The following is a 21,933-nucleotide window of genomic DNA, read 5'->3' on the forward strand; positions in this document are numbered from 1 at the left end:
ATGTTTTGGTGTCATCTAGTGCTATTTACACTGCAGCTACACTAGGATTTAATCTAACCATCTAGGGTCAATGACACAGCATTATTATTTATTTATTTTTTTGTGCACATGTGAACCCAAAAGATGAACTCAAACCCCAAAGGCTACCAAAAAGCAGGTTTGGCACACGCGCTTGCACGCGCCGTGAAGTGTGCGCTCTTTACTCGTTGCACGCTGCCTGATTGGCTACTCTGTGTGTGTGTGTGTGTGTGTGTGTGTGTGTGTGTGTGTGTGTGCGTCCGTGCGTGCGTGCGCGCGCGCTCGACGCTCACTTCAGTTTAAGAATTGTATCCTATTGCTATAATCCCAGTTGTATTCTTCCTGAATGGGAAGTAATTGAGGATAGTAAAGGGGCGTTCGTCAGTGTGTCATGTCTCTTTCGAGCAGTTTCGCCTTGAGGAGAAGTGACGCGCGCGTTTATTGCCGCCGCTCGTGCCGCGCGCTCGCTCGTGCGCTCTGGTGAGCTTTGTGGATTTCAGCTGTTTCACGCGCCGCTTCCACAAAGTTAACAGAAAGAAAGGGGGAAAAATGCGTTGGTTTGTTGTTTTCCTGTTGTCCACTTTGGTGTTGAAGTGTACAACGTCGCCGTCTCGCAGCGTTTTTACTAATCACTGGGCTGTGCGGATCAGAGGAGGATCACAAGAGGCTGATAAACTTGCTTTAAGATATGGCTTTACAAACCTGGGGCAGGTAAGGTTTTATTAAATGCACTTTACTACCATAAAGACCACTTCTCATCATCTGAGCAAGTGATGATGATGTTACACGAACGCTCTCTACTGTAACACTGCTGTAGTGCTCCATCTGAAACTCAATCCCAAATATCTCCAGTGTGTGTGTGTGTGTGTGTGTGTGTGTGTGTGCATGTGAACAACCTTCAGGAAACAGCTATTAAACTGTCTTTATGGGTACAGAAGCTTCTCACTGGGGTTGTGCATCATGTTCGAGGGTAAATAAGGTGTACTATAGAGAGCAGTGGGTCTCAGACTGGGGTCTGGAGGCACACAGGGGTCTCTGAAGCATAACCAAGGGGTCTGTGACATGTTGTTTTGTTACAGTGGTGGAAATTTCAACCCACCATTATCAAAGTTACAATATTTATTATTGAGTTCTTTACTTTATAATTTACACTGATTTGCTTCCAGTAAAGTACATTAATTTTACAATAAAATCAGTGTTGAATATTTATGATGATTCAATTCAATTCAATTTTATTTGTATAGCACTTTTAACAATGGACATTGTCACAAAGCAGCTTTACAGAAATAAATGGATTTAAAAAAAATATTGTAAATATGTGAATTTATGATGATGATGATGACTATTATTATTATTATTATTATTATTATTATTATTTTAAGCACTACAGAGGATTAATGCAACCCTAATCATGGAATTATCCACCATATGATTTAAATGATCAGTAATCTTCAACCTTAAACACAACCTTCTGTCAGATGAGGATGGGTTCCATTTCGAGTCCTTTCAACGATTCTTCCTCATGTTGTCTCAGGGAGTTTTTTCCTTGCCACATTCCACCTCTGGCAGAATTAGGGATTTATTAGGGATAAATTTAAAATTTATATCCAGATTTCTGGAAAGCTGCTTTGTGACAGTATCCATTGTTCAAAGGACTACATAAATAAAACATAAATTGAATTGAACTGAATATCCAGTTATCCAGTTTTATTTATGTAGCCCTTTGAACAATGGATACTGTCCGTAAGCAGCTTTTTAAGAGAACAGCCTTTAGAAAACAGCTATTAAACTGCCTTTATGGGTACAAAAGCTTCTCACTGGGGTTGTGCAATATGTTCATGGGTACGTAATGTGTACCTTTAGTTAGAGCAGTGGTTCTCAGAGTGGGGTCTGGAGGCACACAGGGGTCTCTGAAGCATAACCAAGGGATCTGTGACATTTGGTTTTGTTACAGTGGTGGAAATTACAACCCACCATTATCAAAGTTACAATATTTATTATTGAGTTACTTACTCTATAATTTACACTGATTTACTTCCAGTAAAGTACATTAATTTTACAATAAATTATTGTAATATTTACAGCTTAATACTTTTACAGTAAGCATTTTTTTTTTACAATATATCATTGTAGGTTTCCAGTAATGTACTGTAAATAAAAACATGCGTAGTGTCCTATGTTTACATTTGCATTTGCTCAGTTGCCTAATACTTTTATCTAAAGTATCATTAGGGGTCAATTCGTAAGGAATACATTTATAAATAAATGTAATAAATGTAAATAAATTGTTAGAGATACGTTTATAAATAAATGTGCAAATTTAAGATTTATATCCAGAATTTATATTTTTCTGTAAAGTTGCTTTGTGACATTGTCCATTGTTAAAAGTGCTGTACAAATAAAACTGAGATGAGGTGACTTACAGTTGAGGCACAAGCAAGTCTTATTTAAGGACATATCCATAGCAGCACTGGGATTTGAACTCACAGCCTTCTGAGCTGTACCACAAAGCCCTAACCACTGAGCCACCACTTCCCTCAACTAGCTGAAAGAAACATTTCACTAAACCAAAGATTTTACTAGCATATAAACTTACATCAAAGACACTTTGTGTTCGCCTAAAATAGTCGCTAAAATAATGGACACAAAATAATACACTGTTTTTCATTATCTTTGTGTGAACTAAAATCTTAGATTTGTTGCTTTTTCTGATATTTTACTGTAAACTAGTGTGCATTGTGCATCATTTACAGTACAACATTGTAAAATAATAAAACAATATTTTGCTGTAAATTTTGTCTTGTAAATTTAATTTTTTTAGAGTGAAATGAATGTGGTTAAGCCTCAATAACTCAATAACAATATCAAGCCAGCCTATAAAGAATGTCAACAAGGACCTAATATATAAATTCTCAAACATGTGGTTGCAACCCTACATGGGGTCCCTTGAAATGTTGGGGAATTTTTATCAGCTGTTATTTATAATGTAGTTCTGTGCACATAAACTTGATTTATGGTCAATTTCTAAATAATAATTAAATACTGTTGGCTTATTATTATTAAAATTAGCCGTCATTCAATTTGCTGCTCCTCTTAAATTCATTTTACACCAGACTGCAGAGGTGCTGTGTCTATCATAAGATAAGATAAGATAAGATAAGATAAACTTTATTAATCCCCGAAGGGAAATTCAGGTAGTCTTGTAGATAAGTAAGAAAGAAAGTAGTAAGAGTTGTAAAAATTAGTGAGAGTAGTAGAAATTAGTGAGAGTAGTAAAGTAGTGAAGTGACTCGTGCTGCCATGCCAATCAAATTGACTGTTACACTGGACACCTACAGTAAACAGTGTGGCTATTTAAAATATAAGCACAATAAGCACGTTTTCGTGCTGAACAGTTAAGGTTTCTAGCTAGAGAGAATGTTGAGCCCTTAAAATGGGGTCACTGACTGGCCTAATGTGTCCAATGCGAGAAACTTTCAGGTATAAAAAGATCTATAGCTTAACTAAAAATCCTGAATATTACTGTACACATTTAACTATTGAGCGTAATATTTGAATAGTTGAATAAGACTATATTCATAAAAATAAATCTGTACTGAGGAGGTCTATGGAGTTTACTTTACTGGGGTTGCTGGCTGCGAAAAGTTTGAGAACCCCTGACTTAGTGGACGTAGAGGAAGAAAGCTAGATGTAAGATACGTAACTGGTTCTGACAGTGTACACGGCGATAAAACAACACAACTAACACCCAACTTAGTGCAAAATATGGGGAATAAGGAGCCATTTGGGATTATTCTTCTATTTGGGATTATTCTAAAGATTTCCACTTTCCGATACACTTCATACAGACCATACAACACACTTGATAACTCAGTTTGCTGCTTAAAAAAGGTTTACTAGGGTGGCATGGTGGTGTAGTAGGTAGTGTTGCTACCTCACAGCTCCAGGGTGCCCAGTTCAATCCTCAGCAACTGTCTGCATGTTCTCCCTGTGGCTGTGTGGGTTTTCTCCACATTCCCTGGTTTCTTCCTATCTCCCAAAAACATACTGGTGACTATAAATAGCAACTATAGGTATGAAATTCTGTTTGCATGGTGCCCTGCACTGGACTCATGTCTTATCAAGGGAGTATTCCCACCTCACACCCAATGTATTGCTTCACAACAATTAGGCAAAATATACAAAATAGGCAAACATACAAAAACATACCCCAAAACAAGATGTTGCTAGCCTCTTATTCCTAGCAAGTTATTTATATTTTCGTCTTGAACCCATGTATATCAGTTGCTCCAGAGGAACTAATAGGAAATGTATGTAGATACAACACTGGCAAATGTAAGTTTGGAACCTCTGGGGCTTCTTGAGAGTTTAAGCATTAAAATGCAATTAACACCATTTGGATGATCATCAGAGTCAAGAAAGATGCAGCTGGTTGTGGAAATCATTGCTGCTTTGTTTGTATCTATGACCAATTGCTGACTGAATGTGTGGCTAATTCCTGAATCCTAGCCCAAATTTTCAAAGTTGTGATTTTGAAATTCCGTATTTTTGTGATGGACGGATTTGGTATGCCACAGCGTGCAGGAAAAAATATCTGTCTACCAGTCTGTTTATGTTCTTTGTAGGAGGCAGTGTAAGATGTCCAGACATGTATGCTCTTCTGTGAAATGTGCTTTTTACATTCATAATCAAATTCACATGCGTTTTAAGCCATGACTTTTCATGCTGAGCTTTACAGATGTGTATTCTAGATGACAGGACATTTAAGATGCCATGAGAGCTCACAACAACTTTTCCTCCCCTATCTCAAGTCACGATGTGGAGGTTTTTGATGCCATGATTAACAAACACAGAATAAACCTACTGTTATAGCTTCAAGGGATTTCTGTTTCGCTAATTGTTGCTTATAGTATGTAGATCTCCATAGATTAGACTGTGCACGAGGTGAACATTATGCTGACGACTAGCCAGCAAAGTTAGAAAGAAAGTCAACAAAAGAGAAAATATGATCTCAGTCTGCACACACTGATGGAAAGGCACTTTGCCAGATGCACATGTGCACACATTCCTGCCTACACTTTTAGCCATTTCATCTGGAGTGCATTATTTAACATCACAAGCCTTCAGATGGAAGAGAACTTGTTTTTTGGTACATTATACATAATATTACGTTGGCTAACTAATGCCAGAATGTCAGCTTAAGATGTTACAGAGTTCATTAAACTATAAGAGAAAGCTCAGACTTGCTGGACTTCACACCACCCACTGATTGCCATATGCTCACTCTATATTTTCTCTATTACTGTACTTTTAGAATGGCCGTTTGAGCCAGCATCTTGAGATCTCTTTACCTTTCATTTGATTTTACTTATTATTTACATCCCCATCTTTTTTTTTGTAAAGCTTTTTTGTCAGGGCTAACTTCCTTTACCTCATTGCTCCTTTTCTGATTACATTTGATTGCTTTCCTGTTTGCGTAACTGTTTGTTTTTTGCTCTCAGATTGGCGGTCTGGAGGACCACTACCATTTCCATCACAGTCATGTGGTGCGTAGATCTACCTTCGCCACCAGGGGCACACACAGTTTCATTCACATGGACCCCAAGGTGAGTCATCTCTTCCCTAGAGCCCATGCAAACTCCCATCTTTCACTTTGCACCCCTTTTTTATTCCACACATATAAATGCAGCTCCAGGCTCATTAAAATGACAGGGAGATGGGCATCTACTTATCCACAGTTTTATTTGACAGTGTAGCCAGGCATTCAGAGTTAAGCTGTTTCCAAGGGGCAGGAAGTTGCCCCTCTCCCGCCAAGATTATCTCCACCTGACAGCCAGGCTCTCAGGAGCAATAAAACTTGAGGTGCTGCTCAGTTGGTGAGCAGCTTTGCAAAACCTCTCTGATCATATCGTGCTCCATAGCTTGGAGTCGTGTGGCAAATACTCAGTAACCCATTTCATCGATGTCAAGTTTCAGGCAAGAGGCTTGTGCTGCTTCATTGCTGAACGAAGCCATTAACCTGAAAAAAAAAACACACTAAACGACCATATCTGCATATCCTACTGTTGTCGCCAGTGGTTTTATCTGACACGGCTGGGATAACAGGATATAGAACATGCATATAAATAGGGTTGGTACCCGTTCTATGAGTCTGCACCTCCATGGTCTCTAAAATTTGGCAGCTTTATGACTGTGAGACAGTAATCAGGGAAGCACTCCTTATTATTTTTAATTGGGTAGGTGATAATAAAGGGTTTCTTGAAAACGGCTAGCAGAATGCTTGTTTCCTCAAGGTAATGTCATTCGATTTACAAATTCAAGTAGATTCATTACCGAGAGGGGCTTTGGCCATGCCTGGGTGACTTTTTCAATTAGTGTAATGATAATTATTAGGCTGTTATTTAGTGGCACTGATTTCTCCCTAATTGAATTTGGTCAAGTGCATTTAACTAGTGGCGTGTAATGCTGTGCATTTAACTACAGGGCTGTGGGTGTATTGTTGTGCACTGTATCTTCCTCTTTAGTGTTCATTTGAAATGTCCTGATGGTCTAGTTACCTGACACTGCTTGATGGCTTGCCTATTAGGACAGACTTGGTAGCTATCACAAACCATACAAACCATACAAGGTTTCCATACAAGGGAGTTGATTTTCAAATGTTTTATCAATTTGAAATGTATCCAATGTTGACAACAGAAATTACATTTATCTGTAAGATTTTACAAATCTTTTACAAACTTTAGCAGATACACTGTCAAAAACATGGTAAAAATCTATAGGTTAAAGGTTAAATGTATATGGGTAGAAAGAGTACAGAATGATATATTATACTTAAAATATAGGCTGAACCATTCGTGTTTAAATCATTATAGGCCAGTGTGAGAGGAGTCATACACAGAGGAGAGGAGTGTTATTTATAATCCTCATTTCAGTGTTATTTATAATCCTCAATTATACTTAGACAGTTATCCCATGGAGGACAAAAAGATTTGGAGTGGGCATTCCCTCCACACACAGACTTTTTTTTTTTTTAATACACTTGAGTTTGGATTAGTTCATGTTGTACTGAGTGGGTAGTTTACTGCTTTGGTTTGACCCCATCAAGGAAGTGTGTTGACTGTGCAGCGATGGTAATGTTGACACATTGTGCTTGGCTGGGGAATTTGGATCTTGGCTCAGAAATGAATCTAGTCCAAACTCATAAGTCTAAATAGCTAACTGGTCATAAACACCCAGGCCTCGGGATGACTATCAGGCACAGCCAGAATCCCAGTAAGCGGTAGGAGTTACTTTCTAAACAAATGAACAATCTAGGAGGGTCTTTCAGCTGATGGTGACTTCCAGGAGCATTTCACAGGGATAAATACACAATAGTTCCACTGCCAACTGTCAACGGTGGCAGTTTTTGTCCAATTTTATATTTCAGAAGGTTCAACCAGTTCCTGTAGTTCCTTTCGTTTCATATGCTATGGGTGGCAGATGTATATCAAACCTGAGAATTCATGGAAGATCTTCATAACACCAATGCAGGTCACATAGTTCATTGGTATGAAGCTGGAATCACTGAGAATGCTGACTATCCCATCACCCTGGCATGTATTGGATATAATTTGTTTGCCGACCAGGTTCAACCAGGGTACCACATGTCATAGCGATGTCTGTAGAGATTGCTCAGACTGATCCTTACAAGCCTTTTGGGTGTCTTTGAAAATACTTCAACTTAAGGAGTTGCATGCTCTGGCAGTAAGCTTGCTTTGTGTGTGTTGGTCGCCAGATGATTCCTTGTTGTGCCTGTTATGAGCCTTGTGGTTTTATATGGACCAGACTGCAACAATTCAATCCTCAGAACAGCTGTTTATTTGCTATGGGGTAAGACACAGGGTTGCTCCCTTGTCTAAGCAGAGGCGAGCCCACTAAGTGGTGATCGTCATCACCCTAACCTGTAGACGAGCTGCCTAGCTCCTACTCCTACTCATTTAAAAAGTTTACAACTCCAGGAAGTCTGTGCTGTCGCTACCTGGACGTCATCATGCACCTGCTCCAGATTGTACAAAGTTAACATCACCCCTCCCAGTGGTGTGAGTCATGTCTGAGCTCGTAAGGTGAGTAATGTTCCATATGACGTTGGCAGATGTTATCTGATGCCTGTGCTGGTTAGGAGGAGTGAAATAGAATGCTAGTTATATATGTTTGGAACCTGCACTGGTATCGGATTGAAGGTTCTAGGAAATGTTCTGGAATGATGGTGGTATTTATGGCAAATACGGTGTCATACGTCACTATGTGACTTTGTTTGTGCATGCGTGCACACGTGCACAAGGGGTCATTCAGGTGTTATACACTATCCCTGGTGGTTATGTAGGGTCTCAGAAGTTTCAGAGGTTTATTGTTTGAAAGGCGTTCCTATTTTTTTTTGTCTGTTACACATGAAGTTTGGGTTTGTTTTCTCAGGTGGACTGGATCCAGCAGCAAACAGTAAAGTCTCGAGTGAAACGCCATGCCCGCAGCAACCCCAACTTCATCTATTTCAATGATCCCAAGTGGTTAAACATGTGGTATATTGTAAGTACTTCATTTGTAACAAATAAGTTGCAGACCATATGCCATGCACAGGTGTGTGTTTTTCCTTTAAACAAAATATCATTAACTGATTATGTGGTCCCTAGAACTAGTATTGATTTATATGCTTCTTGGTTTATACATTAGTATATACATTTTAGAGCCTTCTGCTACCTGTGAGACAATATCCAATTAAAATTTTGAGAAGCCTTTCCTCTCTTTACCAACTCTTTTAAAATTTCAAGAGCACTTCAACTTATGCTAATGTTTATACCCTTAGGTTTCAGTAGGCGTAGGAGTGCCTCATTTTTTGCCTCAGTCTACCTGCATCTATTTCCTACCTAACATTTCTTAAACAGATTCAAACTTACCTATTGTTCACAAGCGCATACAATTTGCTTCACAAGTATAGTTTCTAAATATCAGTACTAAATATCTCATTATCCAGTTATTTCTTTATTAAATAAATTTATTATCCAATTTAATATCCAGTGTCTCTAGATAAAAAAACTGAATGAATGGAAAGTGAGGCCCATTGTAGTATATTAAGTAAAAACGGTAACCAGACTAAAAAAGTTTGCCTGACAGAAGTATTTCCTCTGATTTTGCCTTACAAGGTTATACAGGATATTCCTGAAAGTAATAGGGCAGTTACAGAAACAAACAGCAGTCACCACAGTGTCATAAGGCATATAATATTTTATGCTAGGTCTGGGGGATATGATATCAGAATCACAATGTATTAATAATACTTTTCACAGGTATCATCAGGTGTGAGTGTTTTTAAAGGTCCACTGTTAATTACTGCGGCAAATAAGTGATTAAATGATTGCCATATTAATTAATATCTCCACTGTTTTGTTAACACTCAGTTAGTCATATGAATAGTGTGGCGGAAAAAGTGAGACAAACACACACATTTTTTAGCAGCCTCTGTTAGTTCTGCTAATTATTTTCTTTCTGCCTAAATGTAAATTTCTGGATTGCTCCTATTATTTCTAGGACACTCTTAGAGCTAAACACAGCAACTTTATAGAGGATTGCTATACAAAGCTCAACAGCCATTGTCTGTTCAGAATTTCAATAGCTGGACTGCACAAATCAATTTTAAATAGGTTGACCAATGAATCTGACCATTCTATCTTTTGTATATCCAAATTCCTGTATGCTTTTGTGTTCATGTGTATGGCGTAGCTAAAATGTCCCTTTATTACTACGATAATAAACCATGACAATAAGTAATTTTGTCTTCCAGCAACCTTCACAGTGTCATTTTGGACCAAACAAAAATGATAAGATAAGAAAGATGAAATGTTGCTGGAAACGTGTGCCTAACAATGCAATCTTATCTCAAGACAAGGCAAGCCACTGACATGTATTCTCCTTTACAAACACAGAATGATTAAAGACTTATGTACAAATGGATATTGCTTATATAGTGAGTACATCATGTCAGAAATCAGTTCAATATAGCAATTATGTATCGGACTGTATCCAGTGTAACTGGTTTCACACAATACAAGTGAAGAGTGATGAATGTGAATGTTTACAGAGATTAGTTCTAGCATTATGGTTAATATGGTGAATATTATGCACCATAAAATTTTCAAGCCTTTCTTTTTTCTGTAGCAAAAGTGATGTGAACCATTGCACACATTTTCTGAAATTAAATTAGGTTAATTAGAGTTTTGTTTTAAAGTTTTAGTCCAAGTAGATTTGGTTTAGACTGGTTTAGAAAATTCGGTAGGAATATGCAGACATTTAATGATAAAGCATGACTTATATATACATATATATACACACACACACACACACACATATACAGTATATATATATATATATATATATATATATATATATATATATATATATATATATATATATATATATACATGCGCAAAATGAGCACAATATTTCTTGTTAAACTCATTAATTTATTAAAAATAAAACTATTGAATGCACAGGAAGACGTGTCATGAATAGTGGCCAGATGCAGGTACAGTATATGTTCAGCTCTTTTTAAAACCATCCAAAGTAGACAAACCAAAATGATTGTCAAAATGAGGAGAGGCAGAAAGGCAGGCGATGGGAAAACAGGCATAAAATATAACAGAGTTATAGTGTGTTACAGTGTGGGTAATCAGGAAACAAACAGAGGTCAAATTAAGTAGACTAAACAGGAAAAGCAGAAGGCACAAAAATGTCAAAGGCAAATGCTGGAGTGAGAGTTTGCAAAGATTGAATGAAAGTCCAGGTTATTTAAAGAGCAGTACAGTAGCTATCTACTCTTAGCTTAGTTACACAAAACTGTGCTTTTAGAGGAGCAGTCTAAGAAGGAAGTTAATCTAGCCAAGCGGTTAATCCAGCCTTCCCCTCTCGCAATGACCTGATTACTAATGACTCTTGCATGTTTGCAATCACGCTACTTCCTGGATATATAACCTGTGTTCTCAGTGTTACTTTGCAAACTCTTTGCCTATATTTGCTGTGTTCATTTAATAAAATGAGAAAAGCTGCACTTGTGTTTGTCTTCAAGCTTTATGACACTGAATTGAATCCACATGCATGTATCAGAGTTATGAAGACTTTGGGGTATCTTTGAAATCCGGAGTCACTTCAAATGGAATTTCTGCTATTTTTTTCTAGCACTGCACTGATAAAAACAGCCGGTGTCGCTCTGAAATGAACATCCTGGCAGCCTGGCAGCGTGGCTATACAGGCCGAAATGTTGTCATCACCATCCTAGATGATGGGATAGAGAGGAACCATCCTGATCTGGCCCAAAACTATGTGAGCAGCTTCCTACTACTTCTGTAGTGCACTTTGTATCGCATAAGTTTTCACAATCTATGGAGTGTGTCTAATAGGGAGTCATTTTGCTGGATTTTCCCTTGCTTCCCTTTTAACACATTGAAATAAAATGATTGTTCTGCAATTAAGCAATATCACACCAACCAGAGTGCTGTTGTACTGAATACCAGCACGGCTGTGATTTGGCCATAGGTGATCACAGCTGTGCTGAAGTTGAGTGCAACAGCAGAATTGCAAGTTTGTAATTGCTTTTATACAACAGTTCTAGAAACAAGAAATTAATATCAAGTGTCTGATATTTCAGACACAATGTGGACAGATATTTTTGCTCCATCAATGAAAATAGCTCCCAAAGAAGCCACAGCTGGATAGAGCGTTGCGTGCTGCCATACCAGCATGTGCTCTGCAGACTGACTGACAGCCCGTAGTAAGTGTAGTAAAGGTCTCAGTGTAACAAACTATTGCTATTTTATGTAGTGAACACACACAAGTAGAGTGATACAAACAGTGAAATGCACCAGTGCTGTTATACTAAATATAAGCATTCGTGGAACACCGCTTGAACAATCAAATTAGTGGTCCGGAACTGACTGACGTAAAAGAGAAAATAATTATAATTTCTGTTACTATACACTAACAGAAAACTTTGGCTGTAGATCAAGTAAATTTCTACACATATGTACATATATCTTTCTTTGGGACGTGCAAACAGTGCTATACACACCTTAATGTTGATTTGGGAAAACACAATAAGCATGAGCAGGTTTATTGCTATGCTTCCTTCTGGCATCGCAGGATGTAACATTGCCATAAATACATTTCATTTCTTCGCCTGTCACTTCGGATTACTACGCAAAGTTATGGCCTGTGTACGGCACGATTTATTACCTTCTCTGTAATAGTGCAAAAAATGAGAGATGACCCAAATGGGACGAAAGCCTGGGCGGTATAATATGATATATTTATTTATTTCTCTGTTTATGGCTGACGCCGGAGGTGATTTGTTTGGTTCTTTTCTTTCTTGCTTGCACCCAGGACCAGCTGGCCAGTTACGATGTCAATGGCAACGACCATGACCCGATGCCACGTTATGACTCCAGCAATGAAAACAAGTGAGTGGCATGCTATGCTTTCAAAAACTGTCAGGAAAAAATAATTGGGTTCTTAATTGAGTTCTTATGACAAAGGAATTTTTACACTTTTTGGACACAGATTTATTGTCTGATGTTGGTTTCTTTAGATTTGTATTGAAGCTACTATGTTGTTAACAGTTGATGGAGGTTTGTCCCATCAATATCTTGTCCATAAATACATCCCCAAAAATTAATTTACCTGCCATTTCGACTAAATAAAGAGAAGAGACAATCCTCATGGTGGCTGGTATGGAAACCATTATGTTTTGCACTGTGTAGTGGACATATCTAGGGAATAGCAAGCGTATCCTTGGCAACCTAAACAAATATATTTTCCACAATTTTTATGACATTTTTTATCAGATTTTACCACTGATTTGAAATCTGTGTTTAAAAATATCAGATGGCGATCCATCGTATATTCATATTTCTGTTTATTTAGATTTAGATTTCTCCTTACTGAAGTACATAGGTACCTGGTTTGAATGACTGGAAATAACTACTTGGAAGTCTTGTCAGTTAAGTGGACTGATTTTATAAAATAGTAGGGATAGTCTGTATATATAATTTGTTGTAGTGGTACAGTTCTGGTACGGTTACTTCTCAAACTATGGGGCCATTTTGTAAAATGTCACTAATGTAAACATGACCACATAGCCAACTTATCACAGTATTAGGACAGGCTTGTGTGCCATGTTGTGTGAAATGGAAAGTAAACTCAGCTGAGGAAAAAAGTTACTCCTGCTTTCAAAACCATAATGTGGATATTCTTACATAAATTGATGCAATGTACTTTTGAGTAAAAAATTGAAGGAAAAGAACCAAACAATTGTGTAGCCATATATTTATTTCTGAATTTTTGATTATTCAGACATCTACTGCTTGTTAGATATAGTACACTAGCCTCATACCTTCAGTGCAAAACATCAGACACCAAACAGGTCTACACCTAACAACTGCAACTGAGGTAGGGAGAAATTTTTCTAAAATACTATTCGGATGGGATCAGATTTCCAGACATATGTCTGTTAAGTAATGTTAACAGACTGGAGGACATCTTTTGTAATTATAATTGATTTGCCCAGGATAAGCAATGTCTGTATAAATCATAAAGAAGGGCGGAATGTCTTAATGATTTATATACAGTTATCACACCAGAAGTGATATATGTACTACATACACTTCATATTAATACAGACTGATTGCTTTTAACTTTTATTATTAGCAGTTGTTGTAGGGCTTGTGTCCACGCAAGTTATCATTAATAGGTTGCATGGACATAATGTATATGTAGTCTGTGCCTATGCTAGAAACATAGTAACTTATCTAAAACCCCCAGAAGCATTGATTCTCAGACAAATGCTTTTCAACACTGTCTATAGTTTTAAACTCAGCTAGTACTTGGTTTCATTTGGTTTCGGTGGGAGATGATAGAAAGACAATAGCAGACGTGACTAGAAATCTTATCCTGTCCGAATAGTACTTCAGTTCAAATAAAAAATTTTGGTTGTACTGCACTTTTCACAATGGACATTGTCACAAAGCAGCTTTACAGAAATCTGGATATTCAATTTTAATTTAAATTTATCCTTAGGAGCAATGGTTTTGCAATAGGACATAATGGTGTCTTTACCAACATGTCAGTACAGATGGGATATACATATATTATCTAGGGTTACTTCTACAAGTCCTTTTAAATTACTGACATGGCAGATTCTGACATACACCAGAAATAATTGCATTACCCCACTCAGCATGTAAAACTAATCTAGTCCGAATAGGTTTTAAAATACAGAGCTTAAGACTAATGTTTTCTGCCAACCTAATTCTTTAAAGGATTAGTAGATGTACTTGGTGGAAGTCCTGTTTCACTTTGCTTCCTGTAAATGCTTGTTTTGTCAGCGGCACCGCAGTATGTGTGAGGCTGTCATATTCATTTAGGTTGGCAGATCCGTTAACAAGCTCTGTGGCCTTGGTGACGACTCTCTAATCTATGTGTGTGAAGAGGCGTCAAATCCCAAATGTCTCAACTCAAAACTATTCCACTTTCATAGTGTAGTTTCCCAACTTTTTTCACGTGTAACTAGCGAGGCGTGTTTTGTTCTCAAGGTGAGGCACAGAAGTCATCCAAATCTTACAGGATTGAGAAAGGCTTGGGTTTTAATTGAAAATGGCTTCGCTCGTCAATAAACACCTGAATTAACGTCTGTTCTTGTTTCTCCCGCCTCATGTTTACAAATTGTCTCTGTGCTACACCTGCAGAGAGCTGAGGCAAAACTTCAATTGAAACTTCTTCCTTATCTTGATTTTTGAATACGCGCAACAGTTCGAGATTCTCAATTAATTTTCCTGTTCACGCTTACAGCTCTAATCTGTGCAGAATGGAATGAGCCTGTTGGAGCAGAAGAAGTAGGGGGAAAATCAATTAAAATAGTGCTTAAGTGTGCAAGTTTAGGTGCTGCAGAGACTGAGAGTGAAAATACTAGCAGGAGAGAGAGGATGAAAACAAGAGAGATGTAGAGAATGACAGACATAGATGTGTTAGTACTGTACCAGGCCTAGGGATGTATTAGTACCTTTATTATTTATTTACTAGACACACACACACCTATTAACCTATTCCTAATGGTCTGATGAATTGCAAGGCATGGTGACGCTTATGCTGTGGTTAACTCGGAAGTGGGAAGTTGGAACTTGGAAATTCTGAGTTACAGGTTTTATTTAAACGCACCATTAGTGGTCCAGGACACAGACTCCACAGGGATCTGCTCTCCTGGAGCAAGCCCTGAGCTCCAGACTTTGTAGTCTTGCCCTCTCTTGTCCACTTTAATCCCAACTTTCACACTCTCTATTATACCCAGCTAGGCCCTAGGGTCCGGCTGTGATGTGCCTGTTCCCCTGTGTGGTTCTGTGTTGGGTCAGTGTTCTTCTGTCTGCGAGTTGTTGGCATGTGTTTGTTAGAAGTTGTTTCTCAAAAAAACTGACCGTTTTTTAGTCAGTGAGATCCACCAGTAATAACTGTATTACACCTCCTCCCCATATTAAACAAATCCAGTCTGAATAGAGCTTAAATCTGATTTATTTTCCCAAACCATTCCTTTAAAGGCTTAGTAGATATGCTTGGTGGAAGTCCCAGGTCACTTTGATTTAAATGCTTGTTTTATCAGCAGAACTGCAATATATGCGCAACTGTCATTTAAGTTTCTCAAAACACTATGCTTTTTCATCATTCTACTGCTGGGCTTCATAACGAGACTGTATACAGGCCAGTCAGGTGCTTTTGCATGCCGTGATAAACTCATTAGGGAAGGAGTATCAGGGGATGCATGCTTATTAGTACTGACTTCCAGATGAATCTCTCTGTCTCAATCACAGGCACGGGACCCGATGTGCTGGGGAGGTGGCTGCTGTGGCCAACAACTCACACTGCATTGTGGGTATTGCCTACAACGCCCGAATTGGAGGTATGTTAATTTCCCAAAAAATGAATTGCCTTACTTGCACTGTTTTGTTTATAAATATCAGTGCACATCTGAGCTAATTCTGGATTAGTTTGTACTCTGAGATGTTTTATACGTGAATGTAGGCCATTGTCTTTAAGCAACTTTGCTAACACTTTATTTCAGCAGTCATCATTTATATCAGTAGAATACACATTTCCTATTAACCAAGTAAGCAAAAAATATAATATGTTTTTCAACAAAGCATCTGTAGAGTATTTAGAATTTAGTGTATGTTTCAACAACTGTTCTGTTGATTCATGTATACATGGCTATATCTGTAGACGTTCAACAAACTAATAGGTCAGATAGGGATAGTGTCATTAAAAACTACCGGATAGACATCTAATCATTAAGAATGGACCATCCAGAGTGTTATAAACACATTACTCACTACAGAAAATAAAGAGGTGTGATGCAGTGGCCCTGTAGGTTTTGAAATTGTTATATTCCAGCAAGATCAGAAAAGTTCTCTGGACACACTATCAGAATCTGCTGCGAAGCTGAGACACAGTGCTGCTGCGAGTCAAAATGGGGTCCTTTAAGCTGCATTTCGTTAAAACGCCTGTATGATTTTCCGTGAAGATTTTTTAAAATAATGATAGAGAGCAATCATTGAAGAATGACAGGAAACACACGGTGGGTCTCATTTATCAAGATTTCAGTAAAATAAAAAGTTAATGTTTACATAAACCAAAAAAACAAAATTTTTTTAAAAAGGTTTTACAAAAGCGTGTTCCTGACACAGCTCATTTACATTAGTGTGCTCACAAACCTCCATAAAAGTTCAAGTGCACAGACGCACAGACTTTTGAAGCACAAAATGAAGGATAAGAGTAAAGTCTGAAAGACGGAAGTGGAATTTATTTTGAGTTGAAATGACCAATGAGGGTAAAGGCTGAAAGGCACAAATGGAAGTTACTTGAAATTTGCATATTTGATTAAATGATTTGAAATCGATCACATCGAGGTTTACATTAGTTAGTCTTCTTATGTGTAAATGTAAACAACTCAGGAGCATGAGTTGAATATGAAAGTTTTAGTTTAGTGTATTTAGTGTATGTTTCAACATTTTAGTGTAGAATTTAGTGTATGTTTCAACAACTGTTCTGTTGATTCATGTATACATGGCTATATCTGTAGACGTTCAACAAACTAATAGGTCAGATAGGGATAGTGTCATTAAAAACTACTGGATAGACATCTAATCATTAAGAATGGACCATCCAGAGTGTTATAAACACATTACTCACTACAGAAAATAAAGAGGTGTGATGCAGTGGCCCTGTAGGTTTTGAAATTGTTATATTCCAGAAAGATCAGAAAAGTTCTCTGGACACACTATCAGAATCTGCTGCGAAGCTGAGACACAGTGCTGCTGCGAGTCAAAATGGGGTCCTTTAAGCTGCATTTCGTTAAAACGCCTGTATGATTTTCCATGAAGATTTTTTAAAATAATGATAGAGAGTGATCATTTAAGAATGACAGGAAACACACACAGTGGGTCTCATTTATCAAGCTTTTAGTAAAGTTAAAAGTTAATGTTTGCATAAGCCAAACAAAAAAAAATTTCTGCTGGATTTTCAAAGGTTTTACAAAAGCGTGTTCCTGACACAGCTCATTTACATTAGTGTGCTCACAAACCTCCATAAAGGTTCAAGTGCACAGAGACACAGACTTTTGAAGCACAAAATGAAGGATAAGAGTAAAGTCTGAAAGACGGAAGTGGAATTTATTTTGAGTTGAAATGACCAATGAGGGTAAAGGCTGAAAGGCACAAATGGAAGTTACTTGAAATTTGCATAATTGATTAAATGATTTGAAATCGATCACATCGAGGTTTACATTAGTTAGTCTTCTTATGTGTAAATGTAAACAACTCAGGAGCATGAGTTGAATATGAAAGTTTTTTCAAATTTACAGGACTTTCATGAATACCAAATTTCTTGTGTAAATGCTCATGTGAAACATTTCTGAATAAATCCGTTTATATCCAGCTTTATACTTGAAGCCCAATGAATGTACAAGATAAAAGTGTTTAAAATTAATTAAATAATTAATTAATTTAATTACTTGTTGGAAGCCCAAGCAGAGATATGTTGCCCTGTGTTTCCCACGCAAAGACTGAAAAAAAAAAAAGCATCTCCCAATGCCTGAACTGTGTGGGCTAGTTTCAAGCCTTTTTGAGTTGTATTTGGGTTGGAACCTGGCAACCTTGTCTAAAAGCTTCATAGAAGAACATGAAAGTAACAACATTGCGGTCACGTAACTTTTTTTGTTTCTTCCTGCGGGATCCCAGTCCCAATGCGCACACCTAGTCTCAATGTGTAGCTTTCTGGCAAGCTTTCTGTATTTGTATTTGATTAAAATTCATTATTCGTTCAATCTGAATAATTCGATTATATCCCTAGACTGCACATTTATTGTTGCAGTGGACTGACATTCATGCGTTTGTAAGCAATTTTTTCTCACTTGCAGCTGTGCTGAGCAACATGCATAGTTTCTTGCTGTACTTGCTGGAGGGCATGACTTTTGCTGTCTCACCACTTACCTTTGGTTTAACAAAGAATTTGATTTTATTTGCTTTTCTTTGTTTCAGTCACAGTAAAACTGTGCCAGAAGGCATGTTTAGAGTCGATGAACATTGCATTACTGTCAGATCAGATTACGCTGACCTTTTTTTATCACAAAAGAATACTACAAATCTATGTAATGAAGGTTCAAAAGGCTGCATAAGATCTTATTAGAGGCTCTTCTGTCTGTAGCATATCTACATGAATTAGCCAAAATAATGGAAACTCAAGCTGAAGAAGTCATGTCTCTTATAATATAATGTCTGTTTTACCTTCAATGATCAGGAACTGCCTTTGATGCCATCTTTTTCTTGTTGCTGAAATCTTTCACCCTTCAGCTGGTGAAGTTTCTTACCTGCTCAGTTGCTTTAAGCACCTTTAAATGTGTGCTTTGGTCTTCTAGTACAACTTATAGCCCAACAAAAACACCCCAGAAGTTATAATGAATATTATATCTTCAGATCTTCCAGGAACTCTTAACCACTCTGCCCTGTACTCATATTACTCATGATATGTCTTGAGAAGTGTCTCATGATATTTCTTCCAAAGACAAGAATATCTTGAATATCGCTCAGGTCTCACTAGATCTTTGATATAGTTTTGAAAGTAGTTACTGTCTTATCTTCTTGGTCTTTTGTCCATGTGCTTTTACTTCTATATAGTTACAGAAGTATGTGTCAGTTTCTGAACTAGTGATGACTGGTATAAAAAAGATAGAAATTTGTCCTCAGGTGTAAACATTGACCGTCTCTACACTGGTTAAACAAAGCTAGAAAGAAAATTAATGTATTTTCCTGACTCCTTTCAGGCTGGCTTGCTTTCCTCATTGAGAGCCAGATATACTAAGATTTTTCTGCCTGTCTTCAGATGCAATTAGGCCTCATTCTGCCCAAAAAACCTCATTTGATTTACTGAGGTTTGGCCAATTAGCTGCAACCAGTCTTGGGCATAATTTTTCCCCTCTGAAGACCAGATGTAAATTAATATCACGTGTGTTGCTTGGAGCACTATAGCTAATGCTGTCAGGTGCATAGTTTTCCCACAAAACTGGACTCCTTTTGAACTTTGTATGTTATTGTATTTATGTAATTGGCCGCATTGTTCTTTTTATAAACACGGATGTTCTCTATCTGTGACAGTATTTGTAATAATACAGTATAACACCATTGTAGAACCTTAGAGAAAGAACTGACACTGACAAACACTGTTTTAATACTGCTTATACCAATTCTCTAATCTGATTGGTTAGAAAGTGTTGACTCAGTTTCTACAATGCCTACAAAGTATGAGCAGCAGTTCGAAAAAAATGCAGTTGGCTGGCTTCATGTGTGTTGGAGGAAGCACATGTTAGCCTTCATTTCCCTGGTTGGTAGATGTTGTATGATAGGAGAGAGCTGGCAGGTGAGTAGCAATTGACAAATTGGGGAGTAAATGAGGGGGAAAATCTGTTTAACAATGTAAAACACTATTATTTCTTTGTCTTACTTTTCATTAAGACAGAAGCCAGATTGAAGTGAACTGCAACTTGGAGAAGTTGGAGCTCTAAAGATGCTGACTTTATGAGTTGATATTACAAGGTGGAGCTCATTCAAATTAATCTTTCCTATTCAAAAGTCAGAAGAGTCTCAGTTCTGATTTAGTCATTAATGTTGCATTAGTGTCATAAATTTGCAATGAGAATTACATTCTCAAATCTCTGTTTACTGATGCCAAAATGTAAAACAGCACATTCTGAAGAGGAACAAAGTAGTATAATAACTACTGAGTCATCTTTTACTCATCTTGGACAGTTTTGTTTCTCATGCTTCAACCTGTTATCTTTTTTGCCTGGCTAATTTTTAGCTAAAAATGATGCAAAGGATAATACAGCAGTATTCTATTTCATCATTACTGATAAACATCTATACAAATGAATTGCTTATACAGTTTTCTCCATAGATATACAGCACAAATGCAGATATCTAAACCAGGTTATGAATGATTACTAAAGCAATTGACGCTCCCCAAGCCTTGTGCCATAATAAATATTTTTGAAACTCGATTCTTGTGCAGATGCCAATCTAACTAAAAACTAAAAGTGCACATTTACAGGAGACTATCTGCCATAATTAGCAGCTTACAAATGAATCAGTCTTTCCCTTGAGGGAAAGAAGTGTTGAGATCCTGTTTACCCGGTGCTATTTTGGAAACAGCAAATCAGTTTGCAGTGAAACGCAGCTTGTTAAGGGCGAGGAGACATGAGAGAGACGCATTGATCGTCAGAAACACTTTCACACACACGCATATGCACACGCATACACACACGCACTCACATACACACACACACACTCACAAGTCTTTTTGGGGTATTTCCTCCAGCTACCCCTACCCCTCAGTAACCAACTGCTCATTTAGGTCTTTAAATAAAAGTTATAGCTGGTGTAAAAAAGCAATTATCCATCTGAGGAAAAGCCAAATGTCCACACAAGATCAAAAATGTCACATATAACATCATTATTGGGACATTAAGGGGCGCACCCACTGTTTCTCACTATAAATCTCCTACATGTGTATAAGTCCTGAAAGTTAACCTAATGATTTTTTTTCCCATGGATATAGGTGTAGAGCCATAGCTTGGAGGTATGGATTTGATTTTTTCGCTTATTAGTACTATCACTTTTACAGCTCCAAGAGATTAAATAAAATTTCTACCATCTGCTGTCGAACACTGCAGGGGTTGGGTGGAGACACCTGCAGGGACCGGATGAGCTCGTCTCACACGCACATGCACACATGCTCTACAAGTCTGTAATTAACTCAGAGAGTATTTTGCAAAAACACTACCGCAACACACACTAGTGAGCTGATAATTAATCTGATTGTTTAGAACAAGGCTGTGCAACTTTGGCATGTGGGCCACCTTAGAACACACACTGGATCTTAATCATCAGAGCTGTGTAGAAACGAGCAGATTTCAGGGCAGGGAGTGATGTACAAATGTAAGTGTGTGTGATTCATGAAACTGTCCTACAGCAGCAAAACAAGCAGTGATTTGAACACAGCTGATGAATCAGCCTCAGCTGTGTGGAAATAACCTCCTGCCCACTAGTCACTTATGTACATGTCATACATATGACACTGGCCAATTTACCCTCATTTACGTCTAGGCTTGTGTGATATTGATTTTTCCTGCTCACAATTTTTTTTTAATGGAAATGATTACGGAGAGTATGGGAGGGCATAATAATATTATCAGCTGTTCAGCAGGGAACTGATTGCCAGCAGTAGCAAACTCAGCCGGATGGTGGATTATTAAACGATTCTGCAGTAATGCCTAGTAAACAGTAAACAAATAAAAAA

At 37.7% G+C, this 21,933-nt stretch overlaps 1 protein-coding gene across 1 annotated transcript in view; it reads left to right on the forward strand.

The window, feature by feature from the left end:
• The first annotated feature begins 263 nt into the window (after window positions 1–263).
• pcsk6 (proprotein convertase subtilisin/kexin type 6) overlaps window positions 264–21,933 on the forward strand; it is a 70,728-nt gene continuing 49,058 nt past the window's right edge. The window contains exons 1-6 of the mRNA XM_026930802.3: window positions 264–729; window positions 5,520–5,624; window positions 8,470–8,580; window positions 11,224–11,367; window positions 12,424–12,500; window positions 15,897–15,985. Coding sequence (XP_026786603.3) covers window positions 568–729; window positions 5,520–5,624; window positions 8,470–8,580; window positions 11,224–11,367; window positions 12,424–12,500; window positions 15,897–15,985 — 688 coding nt within the window. The 5' untranslated portion in view covers window positions 264–567. The remainder of the gene's footprint in view (window positions 730–5,519; window positions 5,625–8,469; window positions 8,581–11,223; window positions 11,368–12,423; window positions 12,501–15,896; window positions 15,986–21,933) is intronic.

This window comes from Pangasianodon hypophthalmus, chromosome 11, assembly GCF_027358585.1.
Source record: "Pangasianodon hypophthalmus isolate fPanHyp1 chromosome 11, fPanHyp1.pri, whole genome shotgun sequence".
Lineage (NCBI taxonomy): Eukaryota > Metazoa > Chordata > Actinopteri > Siluriformes > Pangasiidae > Pangasianodon > Pangasianodon hypophthalmus.